Genomic DNA, 21931 nt, shown 5'->3' with positions numbered 1-21931 from the left:
TGATCATACAACCTCAAAGAAAAAATATAATCATAATCATTCAATCACAGCAAAGAAATCAAAGAACAATTCACAAAGTTATAAAAAGATCTAAAACTCACAAGTTACAATGTAGGGGAAAAATTACTCTACACCTAAGTTAGAATGAGTACCTTAGCCCATAATTGTCATGAAGATCAACTAAGTAGAGTTTTGATACATCAAGATAAAAAAGACATGAGAAATATAGAGAGAAAACACATTGCAATTGGCTGGAAACCGAGATAATAATCCTAGGCAGGTGAAGAACCCTTTTATATAAATCGGGTTGGGGTGGTAGTGCCAGGGTACATCATTGTAGCATTGACGGACGGATGCGCGCGATCAACTTTAAAGCACCACGGGTGCTATGTGCTTTTCAAGAAATATGATCTTTCCGTCTTACAGTGTCATGATGCCATGCTTGCAGGGGCGAAATGATCTTTCATCACTTCTTCTTTCCCAATTGATGCAATTTAGCTCGATTTTGGTTCGTTTTAGCTCCATTTCGTCACTAACGTCGACTCTACCTCTTAAATGCTCGAAACCTATAAAATCACCAAATAAACACGTAAAATTTAGGAACAATTCCGAATTGAACGTATTAAGATAATACATTTTTGCTGCTATCATGTGGCAATATTTTTTTTAATTGAATTCTTTTATCACCTGAATAGTCAAATATTTTGTGGCAACAAGGAACAAGAAAAAAAACATAAATATATAAATAAAATATACATTTTTTGACATCTGAGATCAACTACCTAACACGAAAACTACCATTGATATTCAACGAGTAATCTATATATTTAAGCATAAGAAAGAGATTGGTGAAATTTACTCACAAGTCTAATACCAAATATAATAAATAAACAAAAGTAAGCCAACGTTCACAACATCCTTAAATGGCAAGAATGAGCTCGTAGTTGCACTTTTATCATACTCTAGTGAAAGAGAAGGTCTAGAATGATGGAGAAGAGTTTGTCGGTTTAGCCAAAATGACTGCCTGATACAAATCAAATTGTGTGCTTTAATTTAAAACTTATCGTATTTGAATATAGCAGGCAAGTCATTTTTGGCTATCAAACAACACTCTTAATCATCATACTAAACTTCTCTTCCTTCCATTTTCGTGTAGCAAATTCAACCATTCGCCAAATCATAAAAGATAGGAAAGAAAGAAGATAGAATCAAACATGAAAGGGAAGAATCTAATCAACAACAATAAGGCAGCAAAGATGATCCAACCCTTCATGTTATAATTTTTTTTCTTCTACTCTTCCAAATCAAATAGAGTTGCAAGGTTTATAGAGTTCGATAACTCATTATGTATCTATATATAGTTGCTTGAGTAAAGTCTATGCTTTGCTTTTGCTTTGTTTCTGACATTTAAAAGAATATATTCTAATTTATGGGTTGCATGGTTGACTTAAACTAGCTAGCAAGAACCTTCATTCTTTCAAATTATTCCTTTTTCTAAAGTCAACTGTAGTTGAAAAATGTTAACTTCAATCAACCCTATTTTCAAACACCAATATGCTAACAAGTTGAGGAACATCTAGAACTTTATGCTGGAGTTGTAGAAATTGGATCATTAACTTATAATAATTGTAGAAATTGGATCCTAAAATGATAAAAATTGAACCCTTAAATTTATACAATTGTTAAATTTTCTAATATCACGTAAGTTTGAAGATCCAATTTTAATATTTAAATAAGTTTGAGGGCTCAATTTTTACAATTAAAAGTTTGAGGGTTTAACTGCAACTAGCTACCACCATACTTTACTAGTACTTTTTGCAATTTTTCCAATAATTATCAAGCATATATAAATATATAAGTTAAAAATCATTTTTGGTCCTAAGCTTTTGTAGAAGTAATGATTATTTAGTCCTTAATGATTATTTAGTCTTCGAACTTTGATATGTAACAATTTAGGTCACCTTACTTTCAAATTTGTAATAATTTATGTCCTTAAACAACTTTAGCATATAATATTCTAGTCCTTATACTTTTAATTTGTAAGAATTAGGTCCCTATACATTTAAATTTGAAACAATTTAGTACTTATCATGAAAAATCTCATCAAACTTAATTGTCAACTTTCATTATTTAGTGACTTAGTGTTTATAATTGATTTGCAAATTGAGTATTTAGCAGATGGGATATTTGTTCATCCGTCAATTTATACAGAAAATGTTTTGAAAAGATTTTATATGGACAAAGCACATCCATTGAACATTCCAATGGATGTTCGTTCACTAGATGTGAAGAAATATATAGTTTGACCTCGAGATAATAATGAAGTTTCTTGGTCCTGAAGTATCATATCTGAGTGCAATTTGTGCACTTATATATCTTGCTGATAATACAAGACCAGATATTGCATTTTTAATATATTTATTAGCAAGATATAGTTCTTCTCCAACAAAAAGACATTGGAACAGAATTAAGCATATAGTCTGTTATCTCTGAGGAACAATTGATATGGGTTTGTTTTACTCAAATATATCAAATTTTGTTCTAGTTGGTTATACAGATTCTAGATATTTATGTGAAACCCGGATTTTCATTTTCCCTACTTAAGCAGATGATTAAGGGAATTAACTAAGTGGAAGTTAAATCCTGTGTTAAAGAAAAGGAAAATTCTAAGTGTTTAAATATATTGTTGAATAGCTTTGAGTTAAACCTTAACTAGTGAAATTTTGGTTTAAGTATGATGACAAAAAGAACTATGCGTTGGAAGCTAGAGAAATAGCTAAGTATTTGACGATGCGTTGGCCTTGTGCTAAGTGTTGGTGTTGTGTCATGCGTTGGCCATGAACATTTAAGAGGTTATTTGGGCGTTGAAAGAGGCTGAAGTATGGCCGAGAGGATAGGCTATGCGGGGACAAGCATGCGGCAACCTATGTCTTGAGAGGTTAGCAAAGCATGCGGCAACCTCAAGTTTACACGGGCATAGGCGCTAGGCGTTGAAGATGTGCGCGCGGGTTGATCATGTAGTAAATAAGTAGTGTTACACGATAAGGTAGACGATCGTGTAGCTAATGAGCAGCACTACACGATAGGGTATGCGATCATATAGTAAGTGAGCGGAGCTACACGACGAGATAGGCGATCGCGTAGGCGAACACTGAACGGTCGTATAGCAAAGGCGTAGAGCTAAGCGATGCGGTAGAAGATCGTGTGGAACAATGAGGCATTGGCACTGCACGATCGGCATCAGCGTTAGACAATGACGCTGGGCGATGGCGCTACGCGATGGGCGTGTGCGCTAGACAATAGTCTTGCTTCACTAGACGATGGGCGTCAGCGNATCAGCGTTAGACAATGACGCTGGGCGATGGCGCTACGCGATGGGCGTGTGCGCTAGACAATAGTCTTGCTTCACTAGACGATGGGCGTCAGCGCTACACGATGAGCAAGAGTTGTGCGGTAGGCTAATGCTATGCGGCAACGTTATGCGATGGTGCTATGCAGCAGCAGTACTAGACGATGAGCTATGCGGCGATGAGACAAGCCATGGTAGACGCATGGTGAAACGTCTTGTGTTGTTAAGGCTTGCGGTACATAAGGTTGTTATGCGTTGGATATCCGAGGGCATGTGAGCGCATAAGACAAGGCTAATACTATGCATTGGAAGAGTGTTGATCATTATCCTAGTTGAGCGCATAGGGCAAAGGTAAGTCATGCGAAAGAGAAGGATATACAGCCAAAGATGAGCCTTGCGAGCATCTAGCATATGTGACCAAGTTGCATCAATTGGATGCACAAGGTAAGATTGAATGAACGCTTTCTGATGTTGGATGGACGCATGCGCCAAGGGGTGGTGTCCAGACATAGGTATGTTGCGCCAATTGGATGGACACAAATTAGGTTGGACGGACGCATTTGTGGTAGATGGACGCATATGAACGCATTTGCGGTAGATGGATGCATTGAGGTCGGATGGGCATATATGAGATTGGATGGATGCATTCAAGGTCGTCATCCGGATATGTGGCTTGTTGGGAAGAAATCTTAGGCTTTAAACAAATGAGGTGGATGCACAAGAAGACATGAAAATTTAAGCATTATGTGTTGGCTAAGGAAGAGGAAGACACCTTAGATTGCAATGGCATGAAGGTTGCGTGGATAGTGTGGGGAAAAGACACTTAGACATGCAACCAAGTAGGAGGTGTCGGCCTTAGAGAGATTTTGGACGCCTATAAATAGGGCCAAGGACTTCTCTTCAAATCATAATTCAAAGGACATTAAGAAGAGTGTATGAAGGCTAATTGTGAGGAATCTATGCGTTGATGGAAGAACGAATGCGTTGGAAGCAAGACCATGCGTTGGTTAAGAGGTTCCAAGAGGGGAAGATGTTGTCGGACAGGAAGGTCTAGAAGTAGCATCAATTTGGGACAAGGAGTTCTCCCAGAATACTCGTGTGTTTGAAGTGATTCTAAAGCTATATAAAAGTTCTGAGAGTCTAGTTTTCAGAGTAGGGCTGCCGGAGAAGAATCTCCAAGGAATCGGGCTGAAGAATGAGGGAAAATACAGAAGGGTCGAGCTGTCGGGTAAGCTGGGCCAGCCTTGATTTTTTTATATTTTCAACCAAACCACGAAGATTTCTAAGCTAATATTTTAGGGTAAGCTTTCTGAGACATTTTAAAGTATATTTGTAGAAGAAAGTAACTCGAGATAAAGCCTAACTATGAGTAATCTGAGCTTTAAGTTGAATCTGGAATTTAGGGTTCAAAAGAGGAGCCTGAGAAGATCAAGGAACTTCTAAGAGAAAGATTCCTATCCTTACCAAGGTGAGTGGTACTTTCCTTAAGTCTTAAGCATATCTTTTAGAGTAAATTGTATATGCTTATATTATGAATGAGTATTTAGCATGAGAATGGGATTATGTGATCGGGATGGTCAAAGGGTCAATAGACCTAGTTCCTGAGTCCGAAAATAAAACCTCACGGGATGGTCAGGGGACCGAAAGGTCTAGTTCCTGAGCCTGTGGGAGGATCCTTGTATGGGATGATCAGAGGGCCGACGGACCTAGCTTCTGAGCCTAGGAGCGGGGAGCTATGTGCACATAGGAGACATAGGAGACATTGGAAATAAAAGGGAATGCAACAGAGTAAGCGTTCGTAATTAGTAACAGTTAACTATCTACCATGTGTGTAGACAGCATATTCATTCTATGTAGTTATCAGTTTAGATATCTACCGTGCATGTAGATAGAGTGGAGAACAGACTCATTCAAAGTAGAGGTTTGAGTACCTACCCTCGTATACCTATGATATGCTTGTTTTTATGAGTTGAAATAGACTCTAAAAGTTGTTTACCACTCACTGAGCTTTGTGAAGCTCATTTTTTTCTTTCATGTTTTTCTTCCCAGGTAGCGAAAGGTGAGGAGTTCCAGAGTGCTGCTAAGGTCAAGGTCTGCCACAAGCCACAGTCATACTTCCGAAGGGTTTTAAGAATGGTTGTTGTAAAAATTGTAATTAAGTCTTGGAGTTGTATAAACATTACATTGTTGTAATATAAAATGGGTCTACTTAATCAGTTGTTGTTTATCTTCTTGACTTAAAGTTTACTAAGAGTAAAGAGCTTCAGATGGATTGTAGGTATCACAAAAGGGTGGTATCTGCAGTCCCTCACACCTCTCCTCGGGCTCAAAAGTGTGGGCTCGGGGCGGGGTGTGACAATTTATCTGATCCACACAAAGTTAGATCTCAGACATATGTTGAAACTACTATATCATGGCGATCAGTGAAATAGATCATAACGGCTACTTTCTCAAATCATGTTGAAATTCTTGCAATTCATGAGGCAAGTTGAGAATGTGTATGGCTAAGATCAATAACTCAACGCATTCATGGAAAACGTGGTTTGTCTTCTAGTAAAAATCTTCTAACGATGTTATTTGAGGACAACATAGCATGTATAGCCCAAATCAAAAGATGATATATTAAAGGAGATAAAACAAAGTATATTTCACTAATGCTTTTCTACATTCATGACCTTGAAGAAAATGGTGATATCACTATACAACAAATTTGTTCGAAGGATATGACAGACTTATTTACGAAATCATTACCTACCGCAAGCTTTGAGAAATTGGTGCACAACATTAGAATTCGACAACTCAGAGATCTCAAGTGATATTTCTATGAGAGAGAGCAAGTATATCGTATTTTTTAGGAGTATAAATTATATGAAATATGTACTCTTTTTCCTTCACTAGGATTTTTCCCATTCGGTTTTTTCCTAGTAAGGTTTTGATCAGTAGGGTTTTTCCTAGTAAGTTTTGACGAGGCATATTTCATATATATATAATGAGTATCTAAGTGGGAGTATTATATAAATATTACACTAAAATAGATGCCCATCCTTTATATCTCCACGTGTCTTTGTATATGTTAATCATTTATTTTACAACTATACGTTATTAGTGTCCAAATAAACTCACCTCCTACTTTCCAAATTGACTAAAGGGATTTGGTGGGTTCATATGGATGTGTGAATAAAACATTGGTGAGAAATCCCAACTTCTTGGGAGAAATTAAAGAAAAATTCATTATTTCATTATTTTCTTATTTACTTTATTTTATTTAAGTTATTTATTTATATTATTTTTTCGGTATTTGTGATCCTCGAGTTTACACCAAAATTAACTTTATTAATTTATTTCCTTTATTGTATGTAAGCTTTTTCAGAGATTTAAAATTTAAATTCTAAATTTTTTTTCTCGAAAATGCAATCATTTAAAAAATATATTTCAATTGCAAAAGATTCTACATTTTAGTTACTCATTTTATTCCACGACTTTTTGTTTTTTGTCTTCTGCATTTTTATTACTTTCTACTATAAGTTCTCAACCAATTTTCTATGATATATATAGTTATTTGCAAATATATTTAATATATTTTATTCGCCATATTTTTCTGAATTTAATTTTCAGCTATTTCCATGAGTTTTTGGTCTTGATTTATTTTTTTAATTACATTATACACAAATAATATATATTATGTACCTCCACATATACTCCTTGTCACTAGTATATATCTCCATATCTATATACACTCCTACCACTTATATATATTTCCACATATATACTCACATATAATTGACATATATACTCATAATATATATATATATATATATATATATATATATTTTACTAGTCAGGAAATACGTTTTTTTTTGGGCATGTGTACGTGAGATAAAAAATTTTAATATAGTGATTTTTTAGCCTAAAATAAATAAAATCATTATTTTTTTAATTACCATAAATTTTTAAGAGTTAGAAAATATAATAATTTTTATTTTCATATTTTCATATTTTCATATTATCGGTTTTTGGGTAAACAAATTATTCTATACAATATGGTATAAAAAATTTGTGTTAGTAACTCCTTGAAGAGAAGGAAGAAAGTGGATTTATGAAAAAAAAAATTAAAAAGTATTCTCCTATCTATGCGCATGATAAATATTCTCCTATATATGCACATGTATAATTTAAGTCTCCGAACTTTTTTATATATAAGTTTACTTTATTACTTGTCTCTTTAAAAGATCTTGTATTTTTTTCCTCAAATTTTCGCTATCTGAAATATTTTTTTAATTTATAACAGAATCAAACTTTTAAATTTTTTTCTTTTATATATGCATTTCACACCTCCATAAAAAAGAAGCATATATTCATTGTGTAACCACCAACATACCATCTGAATAGTCACATCTCATTGACATCATTTACATCAATTGGTATTTATCAAACACATACTCGAAGAGTTGCATCACACCAACACCAATTGCACCTATTATACATAAAACTTTGATTTTGAAATATATAAATATGTTTAGTGAATTAAAAATTAGAAAGGTCACATCTAGCCTCTTGAATGGACATTTAAGCTCGAAAAGGTTCATTCTTATGACAAAGGGTAGTATAGGAATTTGCCAAAATTAAAAGGAACAATAAGTATATAAAAATTATCCCCTTATGGCCCCTTTTATATATAGAAAATATATTTTAAAAAATAAATGTGAATCTTAACAAACCAATGTAGATACGTCATAATGTCTTGAGTATGTCAGAAAAACCCTATCTAAATATATTAATTCTTCACCGTTCTACAAAGAATCGAATGAAAATGATAATTATTCATCAAAATATAATCAAATGAAAATTGTTAAACAAAAAAAAAACGTGTATATAAAAAGACAAACAAAACAACAACAACCAATTCGTTACTCCAACATTTTCTACATCCACAATGTCGTAGATCATTGTCTCTAGACATACACAACGTAAATCACAAAAAATTTGTCCAATTAACCAAAGTAAAAATTCCACAACTATTAACATTTTCTCCAGGAAAAGTAATTCGAACAAAAATAAAAGAGATGAAAAAAGAACCCGAAATTATCGTTTTGAAATTCAACCTTAATTTTTAATTTTCGAATTGTCATCAATCATATCAATGACAGCATAGATTTTAGAGTCATGGTCGCTCCGGTCCCTTTTTTTATCTCTAGTAATTTAGAAATGGTTATTTATGAACAACTAACAAAAACAAAATCCCACAAAGACTTAAATAAAATAAAAATAATAATAAAACAAAAAAGTTATGGTGGTTATTGTAGAAGGGATGAAGTCTTTTTGCAAAAGGGTGTTTCGATAAAAGAGTTTAATGGATAAGGTATCTGCCAGGTAGGTTTTAATCAAGGAGCTATAATAGGGACAAAATCGGATTTGTATAAAAAATTGTAAGGGCAAAAAAGGAAGAGAAAAGTTCTCCCTTGATTGACTCTTTTAATATAGTATAATATAAGTATAGATGAGTAGATAAATATGTATTTTTGGAAATGAAAGGAAAAAAGAAAATACTTCAGGCTTGTTACTAGCATAGGGATGAAAGATTTTGAAAAAATAATAATGATGATAAAAAAATTTAAAAACAATAAATTAAGATTTTTTTCTTGAATTTATTTGTATTTTTCTTCTTTTTTTAAAATATGTTAAATGAGATATAACGGATTTATTGTAATCCAACAAAGTATGGTAAATAGGCATGCATTGTTGTAGATTTTGAAGATTTTGGACATCTAAAAAAAAAGTTCATATATTATAAGCCTATTTAATATAATTCTTCCTGAAAAATATAGTTTATAAACATGCAAACAAACACATTTGAAAAAATTCAAAACATAAAATATAAGTAGATTTTTAATTGACTATGCGTAGTTTTCAAGTTTCTATATTTTCATGTTACTAACCCTATGTTTTTTTTTTTCAAAAAAGAAAAAGAGATTGTTTTCGAATTCAGAAAAATGAATCAGTTTATTTACAAATATAGTAAAATATAATTAGTGATAGACACGGATAGATATCTATGAATATTTATTATTGTCTATTAGTGATAGACAATAACATTTTGCTATATTTAAAAACTATCCACTATAACCAAATCTATCAATAATTTTTTTTAAATATAAATGGTTGATCTACCATGAAGATGTCTATGGTCTTTTGCCTCTTCTTATAAGTTAAAAGGTTCAAACTATAGTGTGCCTAATTTGTTGTTAAAAAAATAAATAATTTTTATCAATTAGCTAGATAGATTTTATATACCAGAGGTTTTTACTTTTTATCGATGCAAAAAATGTATCGTAGATCTTACACAAAATGTCAACAAAGACTCTAACAAGACTTTTATGCATGGACAAAAAACGTAGACAGAAGTCAATCGACTAAAAACCAAAAGAAACTGAGAGATGAAGAAAACCCCAAGACTCTACACAACAATAGACCATTAAAAAAAATCTCATACAATATAAAAAGAAACAAATGAGAAATAAATAAAACAAAACTGGTTTATAAAGGAAAAAATACCAAAATGCGGTTATAGGCGAGTAGTTGTTGGGTGAGCGATGAGAGAAAAGTAAAAGAGAAAGATGAGGATTTCACGAATTGAAAGGGGTGGAGAAGAAAACATTTGGAAATTTAAAAGGGTTTCTAGCGACCCAAACTACCTATTAGCAAATACTAACTCGCGTCAACAAAAACCCCAAAATTACCCACCCAACTTTCTTTACACGCGTTTTTTGTTTTTTTGGGTAGAAAAGTAGATACAACCACGCATAATAAGTGTATTAGCATAAATTAGATTTATTAACGTTTTTTGACGTGTCGGCCTAACATAATATTCTTGTAGTGATAGTTTTTTTTTTTTTTTTTTTTTTTTTTTTGTTAACCAAAGTTCTTTTTCTTTCATCATAATGTTAATTTGAATGGTTATCACCAACGATAAAAACACATTTATTGACGTCGTATGTCACTTGCCAACATATATATACTTCTTTTGGAGGTATAAATCTTCATACACTCCAAATTTCTTATACTAATAAAATGATAAAAATAAAAATACAATTTTATTCGCAACCAAATTTCAGAATTGGTACAAATTTTTTTAACTACTTTTTTTTCAAATTTTTGCTTACTTAATTGGTAGATGTTTTAAAATTTTAGATTTGAAAAAAAAAAAAAACAAAGAAATATATAAATGGAGTAGTGTTTGTATAATATTTTGCAATCATAATAATAACTAGAAATCTGATACAATACAACTTTGATTTTCTTCTTTTTCCAGTCTTTGATTTCATATAATAGTAACCAATAACTCAATCATTTGAATCTTTAGCTTAGTTGTGTAACGATTTCATTTTTAGTTTTCAATCTCTAATTAAAATTTATGTTTGTTTCCTCTCAATTTTTTAATTATAATTTTCATATTAAAAAAATAAAACAAACAAACAAAGTTGGACTACTCCTAATCATATTCTAGAAATAAAAATAAGTTTTTTTTATATATTATAGTTTTCAAATTCTAACCTTATTTTTTGAAAACATTAACGGAAAGTGAATAGCAAAACCAAAAAAAAAAAAAAAAAAAAAAAAAAAAAAAAAAAGTGTGTTATGGGTGGAAGTTGTTTATAAGCTTAATTTCTAAAATCCAAATGGTTATCCAAAGGTGCTTTTGTTAACTAAATACATTTTAACTTCGTATTTCAAAATCAAAAGTCTAAAAGGACCAAAAACTAAATTTTTTTTAAAAAAAATAGAGAGCGTAGTTAGAGATTCTCCGAATGAACGGTCCAATTTGCACATCTTTTCAAGTTTAAGAAAAGGAGAAGTCTAGTATGACGAAGAAGAGTTTATCAATTTGGCCAAAATGATTGCCTGATACAACTGTCTAATATGAACACTATAGCACGTGGCTTATATAGCAGGCAAGTCATTTTTGGCCATCAAATAAAACTCTTCCCTTCATACTAAACCTCCCTTTCATATCCTTAATGGCAGCTTCTACAACTTTGCAACACTCCACACTACTGATAATAATCCATGGAAATTATAAGAATAATGAAGAGGATTTTTCAAAAAGAAGAAAAAAAAAGAACCCAACATGATAGGGCAAAGAATTATATTTTGACAAGCCCTTTCATGTTAGGCCTATCTTCTTCTCTCACACTTAAAATGATCTACACTTTAAAATAGTTCCATATTTATAGAGCTGCATAGGAATTTATGTCTTGTTTGGTTGCAAAGGTTGACTATGTGTACTTGCTGGAATTTTTCCTTTTCACATTTATTCCCTTATAAGTCAACTGTTGTTGATAAGGTTAAGCTTTTTTTTTTTAATATGAAATTGTGTCTTTAAACTTTATTTAAACGACTTCATGCTGCTTTAGTCCTTAATGTTTGAGTATTTTTCGATTAATAAGTTACTACCATTGTAAAACTATGCTCAATAGCAGGTCACATGTATAATGAGTTTGTACGATTCAGAGATCGGAATGAAGTATATAAATTAACTGTGAGTGAATTGTACTACTAAGACCACTTTTGCCAAACTATAATGAAAATTGGTGCAATTAGAATGAGATTTCATTGACGGATAAATCGTAATAAGTTTGAATCACAAACATAATCAAATTGCTCTTGATCGCATGTACTTAAAATTATGAATCTGTCACATTTTACGTTATCGTTGTTTGACCCTAACAGTAACGATAAGGATAACGGTAACAATAAATGTGACAGATTGATGAAAATGTGGAAATATTGATAATTCGACGAAAATTTAATACTATGGTTAGGTTTTAATGAAATATGTAAGTGAACACCACATAACAAATTGTAGGTTTAAATCAACCCAGTTACACAAAAAGGAGACACAATAAGCCCTAACGAAGAATTGCAAGTCTTTAGACACGTCCAAAGCATTAAACCTAACAAAGAACGAAACGTTGTGGCAATACCTCTCAAGATTCTACCGTTCCTCTCGAACCAAATACTCCACTCCAAAGTCCTTCCCTTATCAGAAAGTGGCAGCAATTCTATGTCAAGCTCAAGCTCAACCCAAAAACTTTGATTAGGCAGTTCCAAAACAAACAAGGAAATTCACTCCGCCACAACAAATGATCTAGATCTTCATACGCCTCCTCGTAGAGAATACACACTGCAACCTCTAGACAAGGAAGAATGCGTCTGTATTCGATCAGTAGTGTTAACACCCATTACGAAAGAACCTGTCAACCAAAGAATTATATTTGCGAAGCTATCAATTGTTCTAAACTGTTTTGAAAATCTTAAGAAAAAAACTATTCGTCTTTCAACTATCAAATACAATATTATATTATATTTTTCTTTTCATACCTTCGCGGATGTAATGAGATTCAAACTATCGTTCATACTTTTCCCCGTGTATCTTCCTCCAAAATACTTTTTACTATTTTCCTGATCGAAACAACAAATGAATAATGAAATAAAACTTCATACGAGCTTGGTTAAAGAAAAGAAAGAAAACTTTATGAAGTGACCACATTTACTTTGCATTGATAGTATGATTGGTAAGACATTGTACCTGTTTGAATGTTGTGTAATTTGAAGAAAAGTTTAGTTCAGCTTCAAATTTTGTTTGTATCTCTTCTTTTCAACTAAGCAACCAACTATAGACTCTCTCTTGATTCAATGCTCTTGTATATGTTGTCCTTTTCCCCGTTCTTGAACCATTTTCGATGAGAACTCAAATCTCCTACATCCTTTTACATGATTATTTTCCACAGAAGATATTTTTCTTCATCTCCTCTAAATCTTTGGGCAATTGAACAAAATTTTGAGAAGCATGCTCAAACAACTTTTCATGTTCTGCGGCAATTTATGACACAGGTGATTATAACGCTCTCCAGTTGACTTTCCACAAACCTTGAGCATTTGACTATCTGAAGCTCTTGCATCTTTTGTCCATCTTTTCAAAATATATGAAGTAGGAAGCTTTTTCACATTCTTCCTATCAAGTACCTTAAGAGCGTGACTACATAGAATCCCAGTGGAAATGAATTTCATGCAACTACAAGTGACTATTTGTGTTTAAGCCTCATATTTAACTAACCAATGACAAGAGCTTCCATGAAATAATACTTTATACTCTGATACGCCGTCAAACTTACCAATCTTGTAGATACTACAACTAAGAATATTGATATATTCTTTTTCAAACAATTTAAACATTGCTGGAGTGTAAATGTCTACCACATGTAGTGACATTCCTGTATCCATTATCAAGATAGGTGTCGTATGATTAATCTTAAAATCCGCAACCATTTCCTCACCTCTTCGATCTGCTAAAAAACTATCATATTGTAGAAGGAATTGCAAAATGTCATAATCAGGCCTTAAATATTTTTTCAATACCTCATTCGTAGTGTACTTTTCATGTCAGGTGTAAAAGTATGTCGCCCATATACTATTGCCCATTTTTCACGCAATTCAAACAAATATGTCAACCACTTGTTATCTCTAAGAGCATATTTATCTAACATTTTTTGCCATGCTAACAACCAATCATCTTCATTTTCATAATCAAATAAACAACTGCTAAAGTCGTGAACAAACTGATTTGGTCCATAAAACACGACTCAAGGTCTTAGCAGCACTTTGAAAAATATGCCAAACACATAGTCGATGTTGAGCTTCAGGAAAGACATCACATATTGCTTTAGCTATTATTGTAAATTGATTCGTAAGAATTGTCTCCGGTTGCTTTCCAGACATTACACCAAGAAAAGTATTAAACAACCATTTAAGAGACTCAATTGTTTCATCATAAAGTAAAGCAGCACCAAATATCACCGATTGTTTATGATGATTGACTCCAAAGAATGGAGTAAAAGGTCGACCAAGTTCACTCAAAACAAATGACATGTAGTGTCAAAACAAATGACATCTCCAAAACACTCATAATCATACACAGAACGTGCATCGGTCCAAAAGATATTAGCGACCATGTTATTTTCATCGAGTTGCGATGCATAAAAAATAGAAGAGTTTTCCATCTGTTTTTTTCTCAAAATACTGTGCAAGTGCTTCAACTTCTCCCTTTTCAATTCTTGATTATTTCTCTATGGGTATATAATTTATGTAATCTCCATCCACAAATCTCATACGTTCTCTACCACCCACCTCGTTATTCATTAGTTCCATAGTTGCTCTAAATGAAGTTCTTGAACTATCTGCAACATGAACTTTTTGAGCATTGGAAATGCTCTTATCAACGTTTAAAGTATGCTTCATCGTTGTTTTACCAAGGTCGTGATTGTGATTTTCTTTAAAAGACACAACTTTGTATTGACCGTTCTTTCCAAGCAAGCATGCCAATGAAGCTTCACATCCTGTCCTTGAACTTGGCCGAGTAAAATAAACAAATTCTTTTCTCTTGTCTACTTGACGAAACCCTTCTCTTGAGCAACAAAAGGCAGCTCTTGAAACAACTCCATTCTTTTTCTTTTTGTGGTATTGTTTGCTAACGGTAAAACCAACTTTTGCTGCATAATTGACTTAGAACTGATACGTTTCCTCGATAGAACTAAACATCATCCCAATCACTGGCTCCACAATTCCAAGTTGAGGGTCAATCCTAGCCTCTCTATCATCTTCCAGATCAACAACTTCAGAATTATTACATGGTTTCCCAGTTTTCTCCATGGCTTCAAGAAGAAGAAAAACAAAACCCAATAGCAAAAGGCAGAAACCAGAAGAAGAAGAAGAAGAAGAAAGCTAATTGGCAACTTAAAATCTCAGAGATTCTAGCAAACAGCATACTAAAACCATAGATTTTATTTTAACAAACAGTACAGTAACAACAACAACAACAGCATACTAAAACCAGAGACTAACCCAACAGTAGTAGAGTAATAACAATATCATAGGGCATGGAGTTTCAATTACCAGAAAGCTCTCGAAGCCTCTGGCAATCCACCAAGTAAGCGAACCCATAAGCCAGAGTCTTCAACGTAGCCTCATGTAGCTCCAAGTTCACCGTCGCCGTCGCATCGGTGGAGAAGAACACTCTATACCCTCTCACAAACGCCTCACGCGCCGTCGTCTCACAGCAAATGTTGGTCATAACCCCTGTCACGATCACCTCTTCCACGCCCTTCTCTTTCAGGCAGTCCTCTAGGCGCGTGTTCCGGAACGCGCTGTAAGTGTTCTTCCGGATGACCTCATCGGTATCCAGCCGGTCGAGATTGGAAATGAGGTCGGCGGCGGGGGTTCCGTCGAGGATGATGTCGCCGTTCCACCACTCGCTGAGGATGGGGTTGTCGGAGGCAGAGGTGTGGGCGTGGCGGGTGAAGATGACAGGAATGGAAGCGGCGCGGCAAAGGCGGATGGTAGTGAGGAGATTGGGGAAGATGGGGTTGGCCATGGAGGAGAAGTAGTTCTGCATGTCGATCACTAAGAGAGCGGCGATTTTTGGATTTGGGAGTCTGTGGCGGATCTCGTATTTCTTGTATGATGGACAGGTTCCGGCGGTGGAAGTGCTGGCGGCCTTTGATTTAGGGTTTTCCATCGGCAGCGGAGTGTGTATCGGTTGTTGTGGCCCCCGATATAAGGTGATTTTCTGGTGAATTTGTGCTCTGAGTTTGGGAACTGGCTGAAGAAGAAGAGCTGATTGAAATTGGCATTTCTAAACCTTTAGAACTTTTTTTTTTTTTTTTAATTTGGACCCTTTTTTGACAACTTTGTCTTTTACCCCTAACTTTGATTTGAATTTATCAAAGGTTGTTAATTTTTATGTTTAGAATCACGATCCAACTCTGGATATGTATTTGATTGGATAATCCTGTAATACGTACGAAACATCAAATCAAATCTAACAGTAAACATATGTTTGAACAATAATCACATTTTTGCCTTTTAAATTTTTTTTAAAAAAATTATTGTCTCGAGTAGTTAGCAGTAAAACAAGGGAGATTTTTTAAAATAGGAATATCAAAAATTATTTAGCAAAAAAAAAAAAAAAACAAATTCTCCGTCCCCTTCTTCTTCACCATGTGTACTGATTAATCAAAAGATCTTTCACATGTTCCAAAAATACTAATACCCAAAATGAAAAAGAATCCAAAACCCAGAAAAAACAGAAATAAACAAAGCTTTGTTACATTACAGACCTTTGGAATCGGATTGATCGGTTGGATTCAAGTGCAGGGTGCGGAAATTACCATCAACGAAGCAAGTCTCACAATGCACTCCGACGTCGCAATTTCTATTTACGATACAAGTTCGCCCCTCCTGAAGAGGAAACAAAGAAACACATTCAGTTGAAAAGGAAAAACGAAGTGGGTCATCAAACGAGGGGAAAACGAACCTAAAGGGTTGAAGAAGAATCGAAGAGAACGAGAATATGAAACATAATGATGGCTAAAAGTAATCTTTAGAAGAACTAGCGATGATCGCCGGATTTTTGGTAGTTAGGGGTGAGATTTTGGGCGTTTTGGATTAAAACTTTTTAGTCCTTCGAACACCCAATAAGTCTTGGCGTTAAAATTGATTTATCTATGAAGTTGGATATTATATTCGAGTTTTGTTGCTTTTAAATAGTTCTGATGGACATTGTTATTAATGTCTACCATAGACAGATGCTGGTAGAAGTCTATCAACGTCTATTAGTGATAGAAATCTATACAATTCTATCATCGATAGAAGTTATTCAGTATCTTGATAGAAATTGATAGAAGTTAATCGGTGATATAATTTGATAGAAGTCGTCAATCACGGATAGAAATCTATCATTAATATTATTAATAATAGAAACTAATATAACCCTATCGTTGATAAACACTAATAGAAATCTACCGATATCTATTATTATATAATGGATAGAAACATATTATTGTAAAGTCCATCAACAACGAAGAGAATTGAAAAATCGGCTCTCAACTTTAGGGTAATTACAATCCTGAACAAAATTAAAGATTTAACAGGTCTCGAGTTTTTTTTTTTTTTTTTTAATTTTTTCCCTAAACCCTATTTCACTCCCTCCCACACGCTGCACTCCGCCCCGCCTCCCCTCTTCCTGACGCCGTCTCCGCCGCCGCCGTACGCTACACTTTCAGCTTCCTTACGACAAACTCGCCGCTGCACTCTCCCTCTTACACTCTCTCGCCTCTCAGAGCAATCAGAGTTACCGTCTCTGATTTTTTTTCTGAGAAACACAGTGGTTCAGGCCCTAAACCGAACAGACTTGTACCTGCGGGCCTAAAATTGCATTCTAAGTTTGCAACATCCTTTTCCCCTTACTGTGTTTCGCTAAATGGAGTTCGTGAGCCCTGAAGGACTTCGCCTAGACGGTCGCCGTCCAATGGAGGTAGTTGTTCCCCTTCTCATTATCTTGCTTAATGTCCCTCCTCTCCCCCTCTGCCACACCCCCCCCGGCGGTTTGACTTCTTCGCTCAATTTTAACTTTGTTGTTTAATTTTAGATGAGGCAAATCCGAGCAGAAATTGGCGCCGTTTCTAAAGCAAATGGGTACTTACTTTCACTTCTCTTCCCATTTAGCTTTTGAGATATCTGTATCGAATACTAAGTAACTGTGCATCATTACTTTTTTCCGAGTTAGTTCTGCTGTTTTTGAGATGGGTAACACCAAAGTTCTTGCTGCTGTATATGGTCCCAGAGAGGTATAAAATCTCAGCTTGTTGCTGTATCTACCTCATTCAAAATGCCATGAATACAAGAACTTGTTGACCTTTGTATTTATTTTTTCTTTTATTACACCATCTGGGTATTTATATTGAAGTGGCTGGAATGAATTCTTTTGTTGCATGTGTAGGTTCAGAATAGGAGTCAACAAATGAGCAACCAAGCACTGGTTATACTTTCTTCTGGATATTCAAAGTTTGAATTCTTAGTGATCATTGGTTATGCATTACCTGAATCCTTGATCTCTTTCAGGTGCGCTGTGAGTACACCATGGCTAATTTCAGTACCGGAGACCGCATGAGAAAGCCCAAGGGAGACAGGTTATTCATTTTTTGTGTCTGTGTTCATTACATTTGATGATTTGAATGCCATGAGTGATTGTAGTTATTCTATGGAATTGGAGTCTGGTGAACATTCATATCTTGAAACATAAGAATAATTTAACCATGAAAGGTAGCATTTGGATTATTCTCTTCAGAATATGGTCAGGGTAAAACTAATAGTGTAGTAGTTCCCGGTTCAATGACATTGCTTAGGTCTCACCATATGGAAGGAATTAAAAACGGATGGGAAAGAACTATGTTATTGATGCATTTATATCTGTATTAAGTTATGTCATTTGTTACATTCAGGCGATCCACAGAGATATCCTTAGTTATTCGCCAGACAATGGAGGAATGCATTCTAACACATTTAATGCCCCGGTCTCAGGTTTTCTACATTAATCTAAGAGCTGCTTCTCAATGATATCAACCTTTTTCTTTCCTCATTCTTAGTTTTTGTGTGCAGATAGATATTTTTGTCCAAGTTCTTCAAGCAGATGGAGGTACAATTAAAGTTAATGATTAAGTTTATCAGATAAAGCTCTTCAAATTATTAGAATATCAGTTTTAGTTCAGATATTTCAATTCCACTTTCTCTTTTCTTGCCGTCTTTCTGTTTATTTGCCATTTTCTTCAAATATTCCTCTTATTTTTATTCTCTTTTACAACATAGAATATGAAAGCATTTTCTTGATACTGTCTCGCTTCTGTCTTCTTCTATTTGTCTCCTTTATGCTAAGAAGTTCGGAACCTGCAACCATATGTTTGTTCACTACTAAACCACTCAGTGATGGGTCCTCTTTTGTCACCTCCTCTCCATGACTTGTTCAATTGAATAGTCTTTTTAGGCCATGCCCCTAAAAACATGGCCGATGCTCTTAGGAAACTTGGTTTGAGAGAAACTACACGCTTGGGTATTCATAGATTCAAGTAGAAACATAAATGAAGTTTGAGATATAAACAATTTCAAGCTTCTTAGTGTTTCACTTCCATTTTTGTTGTAACTACAAATCTTTTAAGTTGACATGAGCATAGCTCAACAAATAAGGCATCATTTTTTTCTTTTGAAGTTGGAGATTCAAATCTACATCCCAGATTTTCTATATTGTTTTATTTTTCTAAAAAAATCAATGCCAATAGAGAAACATTTTATCATCTGGTCACCGATGCCTAATTTCTTGTCACATGTTAAGTTCACGTTTCTTATGTCTTTGCATTTTAACTTACCTATTAGCTGCAACTAGTGTTTTTATGCATTGCATAATGTTGTCTTCAGTGGTAATGACTTTCACATCTAGACTACTTGGCTTAAATGATGGTAAATTTTGTTTTTGTCTTTGTAATTTGACCAAGAATTCAAATGTTTACATAGGATAGATGAAAACTACTGTAAGAAAATTTGTGAAAAAAGAAACATAAATTTCAAAACCAAATTACTACTGAATGGTGGCCAAAGCAGTGTTTTAAAAAAGCTTCTTCAGGCCTCATTTGCTTTCTATTCATGAAGAATTCAACTTCAGACATATCCTGAAAATTTTATTGTCTTCTATAGGTACCAGATCAGCATGCATCAATGCTGCAACTTTGGCGCTTGCTGATGCTGGAATTCCCATGCGTGATATTGTTACTTCCTGCAGCGCTGGCTACCTTAATAGCACACCTCTGCTTGGTAATTGAGAGCCCCCTCCTCCCCCCCCAAACACACACCACACACAATCACGTACAAACATGGAATGTAAGGATGAGTTAGATTTCTGCATATTCATTCTAGTTTTCTGTATTGGAAGTGGAAAACCTTCTTTATTTCTCTTCTTCAAAATGTTGCATGGTTCGCAAGAACTAATATGGATTGGTATTATGATATGGACAGATTTGAATTATGTAGAGGATAGTGCTGGTGGCCCTGATGTCACTGTAGGCTTTCTACCTAAGTTGGATAAAGTCACTCTTCTTCAGGTTCATTAAGTTCCACTCTTTCTTTTTCTTCTTTGCCTCGATCTGTAAAATCACCACATTTCCCACATTTTGACATGATCATTTGGTGCAGATGGATGCTAAATTACCTATTGATGTATTCGAGAATGTGATGCAACTTGCAATTGAGGGCTGCAAAGCCATAGCTAGTTACATTCGAGAGGTAAGGACTTGAACAATGACCCAACTTCTCATATGTTTTTCTTTTCAGATTTTTACTATAAGCCATTGTTGTTGAATAAATTTGCATTATAGCAATATGCTATTTTCCATTGGAAAACCATATTGCGATTGATGATGGTTGGGATTATTCAAACATTGTGTTGTTTTTGTGGACAGGTAATGTTAGATAATACAAAGCAACTCGAATATCATCGCGATGGATAGACACTGTTTTGAGCATTGTTACCCAGAGAAGGGAGAGTTCAGTTGTTTTTAAGGTATAATGAGGTTATTGGTGCCTTTTTCTCATCCCAGTTTGTTGTTGAATTAATAGGCTCTCTTGCCCTAATGTACAGAATATGTACCCCCCCATGTTTCACAAATCTGTTGGGTTTTTTTTTCCCTTTTTTTTTTTTTTGGGTGTGTGTGTGTGTGTGTCCTTTAATTAGAATGACAGAAAGTTGAATTCATATCATCTCTAACTCATTTGGTCAAATTTTGTTCCATAAATTTATATTAAACCAAAATTTTTTATAAACTGTAGCATACAAGCTATATTCTAAGTATGAACGATTAATGTCGACATGATTAAAGTGCTTCAAACAATTCATACCAAAGAAACAACTAAAATAATCCCTTGTTTATTTGAAAGGGCCATCCATTATTCAAGTTGTTTTTTTTTAAAAAAAAAAAGTAAGTTTATAAATGGGTCATTTTCAAATATAGAAAAATGAGTAAAAAAGGAAAATATTTAAATTAATCAATAAATCATATAAATTTAAATTATATTAAATTGATATGTAAATTACATAAATAGTCGTAATGACAATATCATTTTCAATTCCAAATACGAACAAACTAGGACTAAAAAAAACATAGGTAATTACAAGTCTTATAATTTCTAACATCATCGAATATTTTAGTTATAAGTTTTCTAAAAAAACAAACCATCCCTGTGATGTTTGTACGGATGACCCTTGTTTAAGGGTCCAAATGAAGAATGATACATGGTTAAAAATACTCGAAAAATGGCTTTTAGCTTAGGTCAGCCATGTGCGAGAGCATCAATTTGTCCCTTAAATGAGTGTGGGATCTAATGCTCCCATTTAATTTTGTTTCTTTCTCTTTTTTGTCATTCCTTCCTCTCGCTTCTTCCTTTTATTCCTTAATCTGGTAAAAAAGCACATACATTTTGTGTTGGATTTCTCTCATTTAAACAGAGCTATTGGCGAGATCTCTAATCGAGGAGATGGACTTCTACCGCAACAAAGTCAGTGGGAAAAAATCAAAGAAAAAAATTGCAAAGTGAAATGGAGAAGCAAAATGTGAGAAGAGGGAAAATGCAAAAAAAATACTAGGAAATGCCAAACAAGGGGAAAGTTTTGAATAAATGAGCCGAAGAAGAAATGAAAGAAAGAAT

The 21931-nt window shown here is 34.0% G+C and overlaps 2 protein-coding genes across 4 annotated transcripts; one reads left to right on the top strand and one right to left on the bottom strand.

Annotated features, from left to right (window-relative positions):
* Window positions 1–12034: 12034 nt before the first annotated feature.
* On the bottom strand, window positions 12035–16111 carry LOC120081579 (nicotinamidase 2-like). Of its 3 annotated transcripts, XR_005482883.1 has the most exons (4): window positions 15299–16111; window positions 12936–15057; window positions 12728–12808; window positions 12035–12600 (listed from the first exon to the last, which is right to left on the bottom strand). XR_005482883.1 is itself a non-coding variant. In XM_039036597.1 (2 exons), exons 1-2 carry the CDS (start codon window positions 15918–15920, stop codon window positions 14909–14911), a joined length of 771 nt encoding a protein of 256 aa, XP_038892525.1. In that variant the 5' UTR covers window positions 15921–16111; the 3' UTR covers window positions 12935–14908. The 3 variants fall into 3 exon arrangements, 1 of the variants encoding a protein (XP_038892525.1); XR_005482884.1 differs by lacking the exon at window positions 12936–15057 and having other exon boundaries at window positions 12120–12600; window positions 15299–16107; XM_039036597.1 differs by lacking the exons at window positions 12035–12600; window positions 12728–12808 and having other exon boundaries at window positions 12935–15057.
* A 1230-nt stretch (window positions 16112–17341) lies between these two features.
* Window positions 17342–20986, top strand: LOC120081179 (exosome complex component RRP41 homolog). The gene is made up of 11 exons (XM_039035869.1): window positions 17342–17717; window positions 17832–17878; window positions 17970–18030; window positions 18183–18221; window positions 18305–18372; window positions 18685–18763; window positions 18842–18878; window positions 19928–20044; window positions 20246–20331; window positions 20423–20512; window positions 20689–20986. Exons 1-11 carry the CDS (start codon window positions 17664–17666, stop codon window positions 20734–20736), a joined length of 726 nt encoding a protein of 241 aa, XP_038891797.1. The 5' UTR covers window positions 17342–17663; the 3' UTR covers window positions 20737–20986.
* Window positions 20987–21931: the final 945 nt, after the last annotated feature.

This window comes from Benincasa hispida, chromosome 7 (genome assembly GCF_009727055.1).
Source record: "Benincasa hispida cultivar B227 chromosome 7, ASM972705v1, whole genome shotgun sequence".
Classification (NCBI taxonomy): Eukaryota; Viridiplantae; Streptophyta; class Magnoliopsida; order Cucurbitales; family Cucurbitaceae; genus Benincasa; species Benincasa hispida.
Note: the sequence above shows the minus strand (reverse complement) of the source record. Positions and strands in the feature narration are given on the sequence as shown.